Genomic DNA, 18,865 nt, shown 5'->3' on the forward strand with positions numbered 1-18,865 from the left:
TGTTGACGGTAGGACTTTCAAAAAGTAGAACTTTTATTTTATTAATTTAAGTAGGTACATAAAATGTCTGTGATATCAAGTTTGATAACGAGTTTAAAATATCCTGTGCTTACTATAGCAATAGTTATTGTGGCAATATTTTATCAACAAAGCATATTTCCAAAAAGCTCAAATAACACTGTAGTTCCAACCAAGAAAATATTTTCTTTAGCAGAGTTATCCACATATAATGGAATTCAGCAAGAGAAACTTTATTTGGCCGTAATTGGAAACGTTTTTGATGTAACTGTGGGTAGTCAACATTACAAAAAAGGATCTTCATATCATTATTTTATTGGTGAGCTATTAGCTGGCTATAAGTAACTTTCACTTGACATACTTTTTTAATGTAAATGGGATGTGTTCTCCATTTTAGAAATTCCGTAATATAATTTAAAAAAGAATCTCGCAAGATTGATAAACCCCCATTTCTAGAGTTGTTTTATCACATTTTCCTATAATTGCTTTTGCTTCGTCTGGTACCATTACTGGTTTATTTTTGTGCAAAGGATCAGCCTGGCTATTCCGAGTAGAATGTTATTACTTACAAGTTTGTACTAATTGCAATTCTAGTTATTTTAAATGTATAAGAAACCATTTTAATCTGTTTATTCAAGTGATGTGTATTTTCACTTACAGTTCAATAGGACAACATTGTATTTATCATTGATATACCATTTGATTATTCATTTTGTACTTCACTAATTTAAGTGGATATCAGCATCAATATATTTTTTTCTAATTTCTCTCCAGCTTTTTACTAGTTATTGTTATAGTGAATGCCTTTTAACAAGAAACAAGTGTGATAAAATAAATAAAACATAATAAAACTAACAATCTACTAAATAAGCAGATACTTTCTTTATATAAGCGTTTGTTGATTATTTTCTTAACAATTTGAAATAAACTTTACACTAAGAAGTAATGCAAAGATTGTTTACCTACATTAAAAGACAGAGAATAAAAATATGACTTCACAAAGAATATTAGAATGATGTTATATTTCAGGAAAGGATGGTACAAGAGCTCTGGTCACTGGCAATTTTAAAGATGAAAGCAGTAACAAGGACAATGTACTAGATCTTCCTTGCAGTGATCTCTTATCAATATTGGATTGGAGGCAGACGTTTAAACAAAAATATACCTATGTTGGTAAGTTCTTTAATATATACAATAATGATTGGTGCCTTTTGGTTATTGCAGTCATTAATTTATTTTTTAATGCACATAGATTTTAAATCTTAATTTGTTTTGCTTGAACAATATGCCTTTTATTACATAATTTAAATAGGTATTCTAGATTAACTTGAATGAGAAAGGCAAGTTCTAAAATAATCTTTTCATAGGTTTGTTAGCTGATAGGTATTATGACAAAAATGGTGAAGAAACCATGTACATGAGTGAGCTGAAACAAAAAGTTAAGAGGTGTAGAATAGAAAAAGAAGAAGCAAAAAAGCAGGACCAACTGTATCCACCATGCAATATTTCATGGAGCGAAGAGGATGGATCTAGAGTTTGGTGTACCAAGTCAAGGTAAATTAAATTACTTATTTCTATTTGTGAAGGTTGCTATGATGAGATATAATCTGAATATCTGTTTAATCTGTAATAATCTGTTTAATGGATCCAATTTTAAATCAAATTATATTTTTCTCCAATTTATGTACATTGGCCTGTATATTGTAACTTCTGCTTTAGTTATTTTACCCTTTTACTTTTCTTCAATCTATAGATGCATCAAATTCTCCTATGTTATTATCAGTAATCTGAATAGGTAGTGCAATAAGGGATGTTTCCGTGGATCTATACAAAATGTATAAAGATGCTTATTAACTGTGCATTACCAAATTATCAAATACTTGTAAGCTCATTACCTGTTTAGTACTTGTAAAATTTAGTTAAATTTAAGGGATGAGCACAATCGCTGAAAAACTATAATGGTATGTATGGTAACTTATTTTCCAGTGGAGGTGTAGTGCGGGAATGGTTGGGAGTACCACGTCAAATGTATACACCAGGACAAAAGAAACCTCTATGCGTTTGTGTGAATCTAGATAAAATAAATTCAAGTCAGCTCAAAGAGTATAAAGGATGTCCTAGAACATCTACGGAATGTTTCATCAGTGATAATTAATTAATTGATGATTTAATAAGATAACATAATTATTATTGTTGACAGATAAAAATCTTATGTAAGAAATAAAAACAGCTTAATTATTAAAAAATTCATTAAGTTTTATATTATAATAGCAAGAAAAAGGGTCAGCAATTAGTTGTTATTGTTTTTTTATATATATAAGATTGTTGTGAAATTCTTACCAATTAAGTATTATTTTTTTATTTAATAAGTACAATATTTAATTTACCTCATTCCAGAAAAATAAATTGTTTAATATAATATCATTGTCTATTCTTGGAATAACCCGGAGTAAAAGATACAATTTGTATAATAAGAAAAGTTTATTATGTTTTATAAAGTTATAATTATTATCAAACTGATTCTACATTGTCCTCCTATTTTACTTCTATTGATTAAATATCCTGTAAATAACAATTCTATCATAGATTGTACACCTTAGACAGTAGATATTTTCACATGTACACTATGCCAGAACAAATATGAGATCAACTCCCTACTTCTTAGTACACAGTTCACATGTAAAAAAATGAAAGTAATGTCAAAGGTGCCCCCATCATTACAAGTTGTATGGAGCTGTTGGAATACACTTTATATAAGTACCTCAAAATTAAGTTGCATACCTGTGAAGAATGTGTTTTGTAAATCCAAAACATGGCCTATTTTGGGCATGCACACAAAAGCATGACCTTTTTAAACATTTATAGTACCAATTAATACTATGATGTTTGAAAATATGATTAAATAGTAAAATGCTTCATAAAAAAATATAAACAAGTATACTGAACAGGCAAGAGTAAAATATAATACATTAGAGCCTCAATAAAGCCATACCCAGTCTAACACAGCTGTAATATGAACTGCTATTAGCACCTCCCTCTCATACATGATTCATAAATGGTTCATTTATTCAGGTGTTGATGGAAATTCAAACTAAAACCAATTTCAGGAAAATTAACCATTTGCAATTTATAATAACACCACCTTTCACTAAATGATAAGATGTTGTTTCATACACTTCATATAGTTCAAATTACCAAGGCTCTACTGTAATGATTACTGGCTCAAATACAAAGTATTACTATGTCAAACTGAGACATTATTCTCAGTTTTACTCTCACAGTGAACCACTTCATCTAACTCCAAACATTCAATAGTTTTCAAAAAAACATTCATAGGTATTTTCTTTCTGTTTAGAAATGATTTGTTGCCCAGAAGCTTCTTGATTTTAGCTCTGCGTTTCTTTATTTTTTCTTTAGTATAATGGCTGCCTATTGGGAATGACAACAGTCTTTTAACTTTTCGATTCCCAATAAATGGTTCAGAGTCTGTACTACTTGACTTGGGTTCTTCATAAATTGTCTCTAAGGTTTGTGTTATTGTTTTGATTTTTTTATTGAGATACAATGCCTCAATTTGTTTGGGATTAGCAGTTTCAGACAAGTTGTGTTTCCTCGGTTTCATGCTGACCCTGCGATTTGTGGATTTGCTTGGCTCAGGGACTATAGACTTTCTTTTTCTCAATAAACGTGAACTCGATTCAGTTACCACGTTTTGAACGCTAGCTTCTCCAATTTCCATGATATCTAAATGTGCCATTTTGTGTGGTAATTCTGAATCTAATCTGAAAAATCGTAGACGCTTAAACTTCGCAAGTTATATTGAATAAAATATTACATCGATCGAAAAACTGCACAATTACTAACTAATAAAAATCGATTTTCAGAAACGAAAAGCATTAAAAAATTAAATAGATTGTCTGTACAATGTAATTTTTTGTTTGAAATTACAAAAAGTGAGCTGTGCAGAATATTCATGAATAGTTTTAACTTCTAAACCTGCACCTTTGTGATCACATATTTCTTCGAAATTAACTGAAATGTAGCAACTAACCTGGAGGCTTCCATATTTCTGTCGTTAGTTTATTACTATCACTAAATATATCTCAATAAATATTTTCATTGATTTGCTAAGTGCGAACGAACGTGAATTTAATATGGAGTCTGGACCGTTGCGGCCGCACAGACATTTTTTAATTTCAATACAGAATATAAATTGAAATCGAGAAATGTCTGTGCGGTGAATGTCAATGTCAATTTATTTTACTGGTCTATGATCATATAGTATCCCCTCTATGATGTTCTCCCAGTCCAAGTTCCTCGTCCTCTTAATGTTGAGTGTCTGTTAATGTCTGTGTTTAGCCCATTCTGTAGATTCCTATGTAAATATGTTAAGTGTAATAATATTAAGTTGTAAATATATATGTAAGAACCTTCCTATCTCCAACGGACTAACATTCTAATTATCTGTTTTTCTGTTGGAAATTAACTCATAAAGGAGAAAAAAAAAAAAAATCTGCTACTTATTTAAATGCGTCAAGATTAAAATTTGGTCTTCCTCATATTTCACCGATCATTCTCAAAAGCGTGTCTCCTCCATACCACGTGACATTGGCGAAGTAAATCGTACCCAATTGGTACAAACGCAAGCCATAAAAAAAAAAAAAAATGATCATATAGTACGCTGTAGCGCAGATCTTTTAGTAGGTAACAATTTGTATGGATATTTTGAACATTAATGATTAATTATTCATAGAGTCCATTGATTTTATTATGTTACTATAAGCTTACTCGTTAAAGTAACGTTCATATGCTCGCTTAGTGGTGGCGAGTGCGTCAACTAATACACAGTTGGCTTCTTCTCGTCCCGTACGTCTTGGAGTAATATTGTTCTGTGCGTACGTCTCGCTCGCCCAAGAGAGCGATTTTTTGGAAGAGATCAAAGTACCTAGTGGCCCTTCCACAAGTATGTGTCGTATTTTTGCGTACAACATGACTATTATGTAAAATACTCAGTAATGCCTACATATAGATATCTATATATTCATTATATATATAAATATAATATTTATAACATTAACATTTATTTTTGTCGAGAAAGTTTTACTGTTTCTTGTTAAGCAGGCAGTCATTATGTCAAGAATAATAACGTGATCCGTAGTTGAACATACTAACCACTAGACCAACGAGCCAGGTGAATGTTACACAATTAAAGTATTGGGTCAAATATTTAATGTTCCTGAACTAATTAATTATGCATCATCTGATAGCCTAGTGCAGGGGTTCTTAACTTTATTAAGCTAGCGGCGCACTCGGCACTCACAAGTTAAGAAATATGTCACGGTGTCCCCGACAAGTACCTACCTATTAGTTAGATAGGTACTTGTTAGCCAAATAGGCGTAAAAAAATAAAACATCCTCATTATGAAACTTACAAATAAATAATATTTTTAAACAAAGAATTAAGAATATAGAATACTACCCCAACAATGAGTTGACTGAGCTTGGGGATCACAATACAATTTTCGTTTTTCAAAGTGTAGGTCAAACGTGTCACCGCTGCGCAAAAACTATCAAAAAATGATTTTTCTTAATTTTTTTTAAGTACAGTAGGAACGCCTTGCGGTGCACCTCTGTACGGTTTTCTACGGCGCCCCAGGGCCTAATGAATAAGACTTCGGCTTCCCTTACTGGGGACCGCCGAGTTCGATCGATCTTTTCCGAGTTATGTAGTTTTTTAACTGTAATAATTTAATATAACTCGGTCTAACGATGCAGGAAAACATCGGGAGGAAACTGGCATGCCAAAGAGTTCCCCTTTATTTTACATAGTAAAGTATTTTCAGATACTTTATATACTAAATACAGTCCGTATATAATTATTTAATAAGTAGCAACTACGAAAATAAATAGTTTTGTTTTATTTTGGACTTAAATGTCAAATTCTGTTGAAAAAAACGGTAATTTGGACAAAATTTGATGCATTCTAGCTCCTCCATCATGTATAGAAAACGTATTACAGCTATCTTAACCGTTATAGAGGGCAGATGTTTCTAAGAATGTTTTTAATGAACGAATGTTTTAACTTGAATCGTCATGTTGACGTGACATCAAATTGATTATTGAGAAATTGTTAAGCTCATGTACCAAAGCAATTTCAAACACGTCCTCCCATTGCCGGAGTGTATCCGTTCCAATGAATTATTGTTGTATCATCTTATTGTAAATTTTCTTGTGACAAAACAATTTGTTGCTGGAATGCTGATTACTACTCCTATATGCTCCGATCAGTCTGCCTGGTATCCCCCCTAGAAGTGGAAGTAAAAGTTTGGAAGATCTTTTCCTATCATTATCTCAATTCTAAAGCAGCCCTATACAGCGGGATGAATACAAGCTGCATACGTTATATTTGTTGTATATTATAGTGTAGCGAGTACCTAGTGAGTCAACTTGCTCCGTTCGACAATTCAACAAAGAGGAGTGCCTTCTCCCTCTGCCCGCCTCGACTTTGCTTGCGCGCCAATACCCTCAATGAGTACACAAAGTATGCTAGGGATGCATACCTACTTAAAAGTAAGTGTGTATTATATATATGTATGTGGTGTGTGTGGTTTGCATTGCCTATTAGATACCTCATTGTGGCAAAGGACACTTTTTACTAGACCAATACAGGTCCGACTGAAAGTAGGTAGATAAGCTTAGATTATTATTGTTTAGTTCATTTATTTCAAGTAGGCCTAGTTTATAAGAACTTTTGAAATGACAAGTTGTTGATTTTCTCCATTGTAGGTTATGCTCACACTTACCAGTTTTATTTTTTTGTAGCGTTGCAACCTTCAGGTTATCCCGTAGAAAATAAAAATCTGATTGAAACTAGAAATATGTATGATTTTTTATTCGCATGTATATGCAGACAAGGCTAGGAAACAGTAAACATATAAATTGCTCAAAAGCAAGTAATGCGTGTGTCTAAATAAAACATTAGTGGTTTTATAACGATTTATTGTACAAAACAATAATACATTAAAATGTACAGGATCTGGACTCAGTTAGGTCCCAAACTCTGGATATAATCGTATCCTTCCCTTACAGACACCATATTGCTCGTCGAGGCGTCAGCACTAATATAATTATCGGCTCTAGATAAGCAAACTAGTTAAAGAGAATAAAAATATAACAATAATAAATAATAGCACGCTGTCAACTTAAGTACACATAGTCTATCGCACTGCTTCTGTCGACGGGCACCATGTAGTCTTCAAATAGAACAACGCAATTAAACAAATCGATTAAACCTCCTAAGTATACGTATAGTATATACACATTATGGACAAGTCCTCTGCGAGCGGCGGCGGGGCGCTGGCGACGCCGCGACAGGCGCGCTAGGCCGGGGCCCAAGTGCGCCTGCGCGCGGCGTCCGAGCGCACCGCTACATACTGACGAGAGCGTACGAGGAGCAGAGAAGCGGGTGAGGAACTAGGTAGTGGCGTTTACCACTTGTCAATGACCACCTCGTTCGCTGCAAAATAACGGTCAACGTTAGAGGGAGTGCGGTGCGCGCGGGTGCCGCCGGCCGAACTTACGAGGTCTTCATGCATATCACAACCGTGAACCGTGTCGTGTACGTTACTAAATGTGTTTCACTGCGGGATCACAACAAACAATGAGTGTTCATGGAATATGTGCGTGCAGGGGCGCTGCGAGGACTCCCGGCGCTTACACCTTCCACATCGGCTGGGCTGGGGGCAGATAACAGTGCGTTAGTGCATGCGGGGCGCCGCCCTGGCAGTCGGGCGGGGAGGGGAGGGGTAAAGTTTTGCAATTTTTTCCAAGATGCGGGTACATGACTGATATATTTTATTCTTTTTTCAAATAAAATACTGGTTACAATTTAAATATTAAAAAAACCTTACCTTATGAAAAACAAATTTCATAGCTGAAAAATCAGACATCCGGAACAGATGTCAGATTGAAAGAATTATTGACAGCGTCTTTATAATTCTTGATGACGTCACTTCTATGAGTGTATTTGACGCAAGCTCATTGTAAAGAGCTGCGTTATCCTCATTTTATTGTTTTAGACTAAAAAAATAAATACCTAAATAACCAAAAACTACCAGTCATGTAAACCTTGAGATTTTCGGTTTGATATTATTAAATTTTGTCACAATTTTTTTCAATTCACTGTAAAGTTTAGAAAAAAAGAAAAACACCAATTGATAAATTTTGAAAAATAAAGTGGAATCATTTATATTCGATTATAAAATTTTGTTCGATAGCCAATAGCAATTTTGTTTTGAAGCTTGCAAAACCTTTAGTTTGTTAGCACGGAAAAATCATACAAACGCGCTTGTTAGTAGTGAGTCAACGAGGACATAAAAGCCTGTTGTAAGAATGTAGTACGTCGTGGTATGTGCAGTCTAGGGTTACATTAAAGAGGTAGAGGGTATAGAATAGGGCAGTATATTTTTTACATTTCGTGGGTGGTTTAAGGGGAGAATAATATGCAATATTTTATTTAATGTAAAACGTGTATATTTTAGTTACTTGTAACATTTTAGTACATAGTTACTATATAAATAGGGAGATGGTAAGGGATTCACAACAAATTTTTGAGCATGCCCTCAGTGTAGAAAAATGCCTGTGTTGTGTTGAATATAATGTAGTTCGTAACAAGTTGCCTCGTACATTTAAGTTTAAATAATATTTCCTTATACATTGAAAAGTATTATTAGTACATTTGAAATTTTGAAAATCACACAATTAAAATAGAAAAGAAATCATGCTATACACTCTCATGCAAGGGTATTTACAGTTTTTAATGGTTACAAATATGTGTCCAGATTTAAACAATAAACTTTCTGAGTCTAGCCAATTTTATGTCTTATAACTTATTATTAAATAATATTATATCCCTTCAGCTGATAAAGATAACCAAATCTATAGAGTTTGCTATGAAATATTTCATATTAAAAACTAAAAAATTATAACCGAATTACCGAAACCGAACCGATATTATAATAAACTATCAATTAGTACATAGTTTGACTATATTGTTTTACAAATTATTCCCATATTAAAATGCGGCACTAAATTGATATGAAATACACGCTTTCTCCACGACACACGACGCGACGCATGTTGAGACAAATGCAAAAACATTAGCAACATCCGACATGAGGTATTGTCTGATATGGATAGTGTTTATGAGCATACAAAAGACTATTTATTGATTTGAGGCAACACGCGTGGCGTCTGGTAAGTCGAGTTAGCGTGTGTCATATGTGCCCGTGACATTAATTAATTTACTTTTCCGTAGACACTGGACATTTTAACGCAATGAGTTGGAAATGAGGAATATCCACTTTATAAACTGGACGTAGTTAAACAAAAAGGATACAACCGCTTTCAAACTACTTTTGAGACATTTCTTTCTTTTGATATTATGTTACTATTGTGTTACTACTAGACTCTTCTTATTATTATTTGCATCTACAGCACCAGATTTTAAGTAAGTATACGACTACAAATCGTAGCTCTGAGCGAATAAGTAGGTGGGAGATTGTTCTACATTTAAAAATGATCTTTTACTGTGGGTTGTAGAAGAATAAATACCAGGCATCCAAATAATGCAGATGATATTTTTTTCTACAGTGTGAGGTATGGTCAGAGGACAGGGGTGGTGGTATTGCAAACAAACAACTGGACAGAATTAATTGTAAAGGTGTTTTAATGTGTCGATAAACGTCATATTTCTGTTTTTTATTTTCTAAACGAAGAATATCGACCAATGAGTATACAAACACCTTTACAATATCTCTATTATAATGTTTTTGCTGATTGGGTCCATTTGGTTTAACTTTGTCAATCTAAATATGGAATTCATCTAAATACAATGCTGTTAGCGCAAGAAGACACATTCATAAATTTGTTAATAATGTTAGCGGCCAACATTCGAAGCAGTAGCACAAAGCTAGCTGCAAACCGTCCGAACTAATCTTAAGTAGAATCGAACTCGTCAGAGCGGCGGTTACCGAGTGGCCAAGGTGAGAGAAAGAGAAGTAAAAAATTATCCTAATCCCAACTAATATTATAAATGCGAAGTTGTTTTGTCAATTTCTCCTGTATATAAAGGACACTTGGCGAATCATGGAATTTTTGCAAACGACCGAGTAGTACCTGATAATACAAAACTAAGTCTCTAATCCTCCAAACTAAGTATAGGTATCATTACTGAATTAAAGTTAAGTGCGGCAGGGCATTTAAATAATTATTAAGAAGATTAAGTTCTAACCTAAATCTTTTTTAGTATAACTTTTCAAAAATACTACTTTTTTGAGTGGAGATTGTAAACTACTTTGTCTAAGTTTTGGCTACTTTAATACCGCATAAACACTGTTACAATAAAGGCGCAATTCTGTTTTATCTCTATGCTAAAACTATAAGCTATCGCAAGATTCGCTATTAAGGATTTTAATATTATTACATTTAATGTACGCATCAAAAGTGCCATCTATGTGCCTATTTGAATTAAGAAATATTTGTCTATTGGTTACAATTCTGCCAAAGGTTACGAAGAGGAGATTATACAAGTATAGGATTTGCATTTATGACATTAGTAGGAAAATATGGATAAAAAATAGTAGAGCTAGAATTAAATAAAGAACAGCCGTCGAAAACACGACGGTCCCTAACGATACACTTACAATAAATTATTTCTAAGCTAACAATGAAATTACAAGATAATATATATGTTTCCATATGTCTGCAGTCCACGTGGACAAGGTACTGAGCTGTGTGCGAGTTTAACTGTTACCACATTCGACGGAGCTCTTTCAATGTTATATACAAAAAATTTATATCAAATCCAAAATTTAAAAAAATACTAAATCACATTAACTCACTAAATTTATACTTGGTAAATTTTAAAGAACATTTAAAAAATTTGGTATCAGAAAATTTTTAATCGATGATGTCTCACAGCCACTATAAATAAATAATAGCGTAAATGTATTATTATGTGATACAAACAACGGAAAGTACAATCGAGACTCCGAGGGGTCTTTAATAAATGAAGTTATTGTCTCGCACATGCAAAATGCATTTGACACGAGGGGGCGAGCGCACCTCTCGTACTAACATTACACCTAACGTAACACTACAGTACCTTTGGCATATGATTTGAACGCCCGTAATCGTAGACTTTTTCATTTATTGAAACACCATAACGTCGAAGTAAAATGGAACGAATGAAACTTGTTTTAGAGTAGTTTTTTAATTGTGGATTCTGCTTGAAACAACGAGCGGTAGTTGACGAAATGGAGCGAAGTAAGGAAATTAGTGTTTCGACAATCGAAAAGACATCTACGATTGCATGTCCAAATCCTATACTAAGGGCACAGCCCCATTAGCTAAGTTGACTATTTAACTTGAAACCTTAAAAAAACTAAGGAACCGCAGAGAAATTCGTTAAGTCACGTGTCTATCGGGTGAAATCACGAAATTCGATACGTCACGTTGTAACGTCGTGACTAAACGAAGCTTCTGTAAAAGTATCCTTAGTTTTCCAAAGCGCTCAGGATTATAGACAGTCATTTTGGAAAATGGGGCAGGACTCGTCCGCCACAGTTCGACGCGATGTTCTCGAATCACTTCCATTGTCACTAGCGTTCTCGATCCCTAGCACCGTGCACGACAACTCACTTCACACTGTGCTGCGGGATTAGCATTCAAAAACTGTTAAGGGGTACTGTGGTGAGCGCGAGCTCAACGTCCATCCGTTTCCACAGTGACCCGACGCTATCCGCTGCGAGGACAACGCGCGTCGGAGCGGATAGCGCGGGGCAGATGGGGTGGGTATTAGGTGGTGAATCAAACGGGGCGGTGGCACGATCGGGACGGGACCGGCTTATATGGGTCCGTAGATGATGATGCCAAAGAAGACCGCCCACATGAGCACAATCCATTGCATGCCGTCGAGCCAGTCAAGCAGGGTTGGCCTCTCACCGTCGGAGATCTTGCGCGCGACGAACTTCAGCACCTCGTCCAGGAGCACCACGGGCAGCGAGAACTTCATCACTGTCACCCACTCGTCTATCGACAGCGGCGTCACTTGGAACACGGCCTGCGCAGCACACGTCAAACATATTATATTATCATATCGAACCAATACCGGCCCACTACAGGGTACGACCTCCTCCCACAATGAGAAGGGTTTAAGGCCTTTACGCTGGCCGAGTGCGGATTGGTGGACTCCACATACTATGTAGAACTCTCAGGCATGAAGGTCTCCTCACGATGTTTTCCTTCATCGTCGAAGCAAGTAATACTTTTGATTACTTAAAACGCACATAATTTTGAAAAGTTAGAGGTGCGTGCTGGGATTCGAACTCGGCCCCCCGATAGTGAAGTCGAGCTCCTACCCAATGCGCTATCACCACTTAAGAACAGTGTACTCCGGTAATCCGACAAACGTTTTGCAGTGCAGTGTCTATCTATCGAAATTGATGGATTATGTACCGCCTAAGAACCCCTATATTTCGTAATTTTTGACAGAAAGTACCTTGTAAATGACAGATCCATTGATAAGATTGTATATGTTATAACTTGTTCAATCGTGAACATTATCTGCATAAGCGAAGATTTACAAAAGAATATTGCATGGTGTTTACAAGTTTTATCCATACCAGGAGCACATAAACGCAAAACACTTACCGAAAGGACCTCTACGTATAGAATAACGAAGTGGAGCGTGAAAGAGAGCGCCATTGAGCCGACGAGCCACATGTTGGACCATGGCGGCATCGACACCAGCGACTGGTTCTCTGACAAGCTGTTCATAGCGTTCAACATCTCAATTGTGACCAGCACGGAGAGAGCCATCGTCATTGGGTGAGGGTCAGTGAAGATCTTGCAGTCGATACCCTGAAATAACAAATAGATTTCATTAGCATACCAGAACTTTTACAATATTGTTGAAATATCAAAAACAAAGTACTGTTAAACCTCGCAGCAATTAATATCAGAAGTGGGATGCATAATTAGAAAGGGAAATTTTTATCCAGAATTTATGGTAAAAAAGCTACGGCGCACTAGCCAATAAACTAATTTAAAATAATTTATGAAACCATCAAAAGATTTTATAGTACTAAATTTATGCATTAATGTTACCTTGAAGTCGTCACCACCATTGATGCATTGCAAGTGATGAGTCAGTTGCCAGTATGTCATCTGGGGTCCGAACGGCGAGTACATGAACCACCATGAGGCGGCGCCTACTGTGGCCATACCGACGTAACCACCGATAGCCATGTACCTGTTTATCACAATATAATAAGTTGAAGAGATGCAATTAACGATAAAAAAATAAATAAATTTCAACCAATTGAGGTCCCAAATTTGTTGATTTATTAAATTTAGCTTAAAGGTAAAGAAAGTCGGAGCGTTATTTGAACTGAAAACATAGATTTATCCTCTACACTCTGTCAATCACACCTGCAACATGGGTTATCAACGTGTTAATGACAGAGTGTATAGATTGAATTAGGTAATAAATAAGTTAAGTATTAATAAAATAGTGTATGAAACTACTCCTAAATAGACAGTTGCTAAAATATAAATGTTGTATGTGTATGTAAGTTAACACATTATTGCACACCATAGAATATGATAAAATAATAATAGGTTTGACCTTAAAATAATATAAATTGCAATATCGATCGCTTAAAAAGATGGAAGCGACTCCATCATCTCCAAAGGTACATACCTGAAGAACAGCCATCCAGAAATTAGACCTTCGTCAGCTTTGCGGGGTGGTTTGTCCATGATGTCCAAGTCAGGTGGGTTGAAACCGAGAGCAGTAGCGGGCAGACCGTCTGTGACCAAGTTGACCCACAGAAGTTGTACGGGAATCAGGGCTTCGGGAAGACCGAGAGCGGCAGTCAAGAAGATGGATACGACTTCACCGATGTTCGAGGAGATCAGGTAACGGATGAACTGCTTCATGTTGTTGTAGATAGCACGACCTGAAGACACGAGCTACCATTTTAAAAACATAGGAAAAAAATTTGCTACTTAAATTCTCAAGTTATTGTTATCTCCAGATTCCTAGTAAATTTAATTAAGTTTTTAGACAATTGGTAATAATATAAAATATGAAACCTAACCTTCTTCAACGGCGGCGACAATTGAGGAGAAGTTGTCGTCAGCCAGCACCATCTCGGCGGCAGACTTGGCGACAGCAGTTCCGGAACCCATGGCAATACCGATTTCAGCCTTCTTGAGGGCGGGCGCGTCGTTTACACCATCACCAGTCTGTAATTTAACATACCATCACTCCATTTTGATGTTCTATTTGCAATTTTCATCATAATATGAAACTTCATGTTTTGTATATAATTAGTGAGAAGTAGGAGTATGTTTTAAATATTTTTTTTTTTTTTTTTAAATATACTACGACAACACACACATCGCCACCTAGCCCCGAAGTAAGCCTAGCTTGTGTTATGGGTACTAAGATGACTGATGAATATTTTTTATGAATAATATACATAAATACTTGTAATATACAGATAAACACCCAGACACTGAAAAACATTTATGTTCATCACACAAACATTTTTCAGCTGTGGGAATCGAACCCACGGCCTTGGACTCAGAAAGCAGGGTTGCTGCCCACTGCGCCAGTCGGCCGTCAATGTCTGATTACTATCGGAAGATTCTGGTGATACCTACTCATAATTTTTAATTATCAATTTTATTCGAAATATAATCAGAATTTCAATCTAGCATGTTATGACGTGGTGTACTAAAATGTTTGATACATCTGTTACGCTTCCAACCCACCTTACACTTTGTTTAATTTGATAAACCGCTGGAATATTTACAACAAACTGCAATGTTTTTTATCATTCAGTTTTGGTTGAGTAAGGATCTATCCTCGCTATTGTTTTTGTATCTTTCAATTCGGACAAGATATTTCAGAGTGCTACAGTTTATAAACAGTACCAACTGACTAACGTAAACATTTCGAAAACCATTCCCAATAGTTCAATTGTAAACATCGAATAATGCTCATTCGCTTATTATATTCATGGAGATATTGTTAGCGAAGCAATAAATATAGCGAGATGTTACACTGTATTCCTACCATATTAAATTTAATATTATAAAGTAAATAGTGAGAAATTATGTAAGGTTATTAATTTGCTCGTTAATTTACTTACCATAGCGGAGATTTCATTCATGCTCTGCAAGTACTCAACGATCTTGGACTTGTGGGCAGGCTCTACGCGGGAGAATAGACGGGCCTTTGCACAGGCAGCGCGTTGTTCGCTAATTGGGAGATCGTCAAACTCGCGACCAGAGTAAGATTTGCCAGTTGTGTCTTCATCCTCTCCGAACACGCCGATACGCCTAAAAGTACGATAAAATTCTTAAGATTAAACTACATATCAAAATTAAAAGTATTTGACTCGGTTCTCACAGTTTTAAGTATCGAAATTAAGGCGATAGGACGATAATACGACAAGGAAACTAAAGGTAATATTGAGAAGATATGTACCTGCAGATAGCTTCAGCAGTGGCTTTGTTGTCACCGGTGATGACGATTACACGGATACCAGCTGCGCGGCAACGTACGATCGAGTCGAACACTTCCTTGCGAGGAGGGTCCAACATGCCCACAACACCAACAAAGGTAAGGTTGACTTCATATGTGTAGAATTTGGTAGAATCACCAAGGTCCATTTCATCGGGCTTCATGGGGTTATCGGCTGTGGCTAGGGCTAAGCAACGTAGGGTATCACGTCCAGTACCATATTGGCGGGTGAGATCGAGGATGCGGTTCTTAAGGGTAGAGTTAAGAGGAACTTTAGCAGTTCCCACACGGGCGTGGCTACAACGGTCCAATACACCTTCTGGGGCACCTTTAACGAAAAGTTTAGGTCCAGTGCCGAGGCGGGAAGGCTTGAGTGGTACGCAGTAAGTGGACATAGATTTCCTGTCACGGGAGAATTCAAGAGTGAATTCTTTCTTCCATTTAGTCTCGATCTCTTGACGGACAACGATAGCAGTGGATCGGCGGTCGAGGCCGGTTTTTGGGACGTTGAATGGGTTCATCTTTTCGGCGAGAACGATAAGAGCGGTTTCTGTTGCTTCACCGACTTTCTCGAATGCCTGTTTGAACTCATTGAAGTCAATAGCGGAGTCATTGCACATGACGCAAATGGTGCCTAATTCATGGAGTGTGTCGAATTCCGCAGCCTTAACCTTTTGTCCTTTCAGGTATACATCGCCAATGGGTTCATAGGTGGAGCCGGTGATTTCAAATTCGAGGAAATTGCTGTCACCACCTTCGACCTTTTCAAAGATGAACATACGGGACACAGACATTTGATTGGTAGTCAGGGTGCCAGTCTTGTCTGAGCAAATGACCGAAGTACAACCCAGGGTTTCGACTGAAGGCAGAGACCTGACAATAGCATTTTTCTTAGCCATCCTTCTAGTACCGAGAGCAAGACAAGTGGTAATGACAGCGGGCAGACCTTCAGGAATGGCAGCGACAGCCAGGGCCACAGCGATCTTGAAGTAGTAGACGGCACCTTTGATCCAGCTTCCACCGTGGGCCGGGTCGTTGAAGTGTCCAATATTGATAGCCCATACGGCAACGCAAATGACAGAGATGACCTTTGATAGTTGCTCACCGAATTCGTCGAGTTTCTGTTGCAAGGGTGTCTTAATTTCCTCAGTCTCAGACATTTCAGTACGAATTTTACCAATGGCAGTATTGAGACCAGTGCCGATGACGATACCGCGGGCTTTACCAGCAGCGACATTGGTACCGGAGAAGAGAATGTTCTTTTTGTCCTGGTTCACAGCGCGGGGGTCGGGAATGGCGTCAGTGTGTTTAATCACAGACACAGATTCACCAGTCAGGATAGACTGGTCAATACGGATGGTGGTAGAGTAAATCTTAATAAGGCGGATATCGGCGGGAATCTTGTCTCCGACGGACACCTCGACGATGTCACCGGGCACGATTTCTCTTGCTCGGACTTTTTGTACGCCGGCTTTGTCTCCTCTTACTACTTTACCCATTTCGGGCTCGTATTCTTTTAAAGCTTCTATGGCGGATTCTGCGTTTCTTTCCTACAAGATGAATAATATAATAGGATTATCGTATTTTTATTATGCCATCCAAGGTACATTCAAAAGTTTAAGTTACAGTGACATATCTTACCTGCCATACTCCCACTACAGCGTTAGCAATTAGAATTAGTAAAATAACAAAAGGTTCTACGAATGCTGAGAATGCATCTTCGTGTTCTTCAAATAAAGCTAATACCTGTAAATGAAAAATAACAATGTAGTCCAGCATAAAGTTGCACAATAAACGAAATTATATATATTTAAGATTATAATACTTACGAAAGAAATAATAGCAGCTAACAGCAAAATCTTCACTAAAAGGTCATCAAATTGTTCCAGAACTAACTGCCATATACTTTTGCCTATGGATAAAAGCGTTCATTAGGTAGAGTCAGAGTGGAACGAAACATAATGTTTCAGTGGGCTCAAAACGTGTAAGTATACCACTGATTGAAACTAGGTCGCGACACTATGACGTTTATTATACCTACATTTTCACAAAATATTACCATCAAAAATTCAACAAGAAGGATAACTTTGAAAGTCCTCTTTTAGGATCAGAATAATTTCTGTTCTGGACTAAATAGCAGATTGCTACTACCATTTTGGTATGTTAATGTTGCCTAAATTAGGTAAACAAATAATCCTTGACTGTATTTAGAATTTATTACACTCAGTACACAAGACTAACTATATTAAATTTTGCAACATACATTTTGATGTTTATATAAAGCAAATAGGTATATATCATGATTATTTTGCGTTTATAAAACTTAATAGACCTCAATTAGGATTTATTTTAATCGATTCAATAAGAAACTCATATATTAATTTTATATCCACGTTAATAATTGAATTGAAATAAATAATGTGTTGGTGTCTGTGAGTTCAAATGAAGATAGATCATTAAACCATTTGTTTCTTACCTTCCTCCGTAGGCAGTTCTGAAAACAAAAAAGAACCGTAATTAGAGTTTTGAATAAAACATCAAAGGGGTAAATTTAACAGACGATAAACTAGTCAGAGCAGGCATGCGATCTATCTCGGCAGTTACGATGGTACATAAATACATGCACATTGACTGAATGTATGCTAGGTTGAGCGCTTGCCGCAAATCTTTTATGAACTGAATTACACTATGGACCCGTTTTCAATATTCTCATAACTCACACTGTAGTATGAGATTTTATTAATAAAAAATCCATTTACCGTTGATGCCATGAATGCGTGCGTCTAGAGCATATTTAATGGTAATTACTTTTACTTCTTAGTTCGAATTTGCGCATCAATACTCGAATTAATTCTATTCAAATGGTAAAAAAGGTTTTAATCTATTTCACACGAAAAAAAGGTGCGCTGTTTAGTTTCTGACATACCTAAAATTCATGCCCTATTCATTGAAAATCAGAGAATCTACAAACCAGCTTGTAAGTTAAGGATAAGTAAATCTGAGATATTAATTTATAACTTCTTGATTCATGATTCTAGCCCCAAATTCAAGCCCTTGGCCTTTGGTCACAATTTTGAGTAGGTTCTAATTGACATCTTCAGATGCGCGATGATTATTTAGCGCCTGTTTATAAAATATTTTATTACTGAATACCAATTTTTACTGCAGGTCATAAAAATCGTTTAATATATATCTACAGGTTGTTAGATAAGGCCATAACTTAAATTTTAGATCATTATCGTCTCATTAGAA

The 18,865-nt window shown here is 36.2% G+C and overlaps 3 protein-coding genes across 7 annotated transcripts in view; 1 reads left to right on the forward strand and 2 right to left on the reverse strand.

Annotated features, from left to right (window-relative positions):
* Positions 1–2: 2 nt before the first annotated feature.
* LOC120624784 (neuferricin) lies at positions 3–2,267 on the forward strand. The gene is made up of 4 exons (XM_039891517.1): positions 3–337; positions 1,048–1,191; positions 1,386–1,572; positions 2,005–2,267. The coding sequence occupies exons 1-4, from the start codon at positions 64–66 to the stop codon at positions 2,171–2,173; spliced, it is 774 nt and encodes a 257-aa protein (XP_039747451.1). The 5' UTR covers positions 3–63; the 3' UTR covers positions 2,174–2,267.
* Positions 2,268–2,956: 689 nt separating this feature from the next.
* Positions 2,957–4,204, reverse strand: LOC120624738. The gene is made up of 2 exons (XM_039891431.1): positions 4,070–4,204; positions 2,957–3,800 (listed from the first exon to the last, which is right to left on the reverse strand). Exons 1-2 carry the CDS (start codon positions 4,081–4,083, stop codon positions 3,263–3,265), a joined length of 552 nt encoding a protein of 183 aa, XP_039747365.1. The 5' UTR covers positions 4,084–4,204; the 3' UTR covers positions 2,957–3,262.
* A 2,796-nt stretch (positions 4,205–7,000) lies between these two features.
* The window catches only part of LOC120624536 (calcium-transporting ATPase sarcoplasmic/endoplasmic reticulum type), a 39,776-nt gene continuing 27,911 nt past the window's right edge, over positions 7,001–18,865 (reverse strand). For 3 of the 5 annotated variants that reach the window (XM_039891139.1, XM_039891141.1, XM_039891142.1), the window contains exons 3-12: positions 18,090–18,107; positions 17,443–17,525; positions 17,255–17,359; positions 15,578–17,163; positions 15,240–15,429; positions 14,181–14,328; positions 13,781–14,039; positions 13,186–13,330; positions 12,730–12,939; positions 8,528–12,139 (exon numbers count right to left, since the gene is read on the reverse strand). In XM_039891139.1, coding sequence (XP_039747073.1) covers positions 11,924–12,139; positions 12,730–12,939; positions 13,186–13,330; positions 13,781–14,039; positions 14,181–14,328; positions 15,240–15,429; positions 15,578–17,163; positions 17,255–17,359; positions 17,443–17,525; positions 18,090–18,107 — 2,960 coding nt within the window. In that variant the 3' untranslated portion in view covers positions 8,528–11,923. Of the gene's footprint in view, positions 7,535–7,565; positions 7,755–8,527; positions 12,140–12,729; positions 12,940–13,185; positions 13,331–13,780; positions 14,040–14,180; positions 14,329–15,239; positions 15,430–15,577; positions 17,164–17,254; positions 17,360–17,442; positions 17,526–18,089; positions 18,108–18,865 lie in introns of those variants that run through there. The other 2 variants (XM_039891143.1, XM_039891144.1) reach the window with 2 other exon arrangements.

This window comes from Pararge aegeria, chromosome 6 (genome assembly GCF_905163445.1).
Source record: "Pararge aegeria chromosome 6, ilParAegt1.1, whole genome shotgun sequence".
NCBI classification, from domain to species: Eukaryota; Metazoa; Arthropoda; class Insecta; order Lepidoptera; family Nymphalidae; genus Pararge; species Pararge aegeria.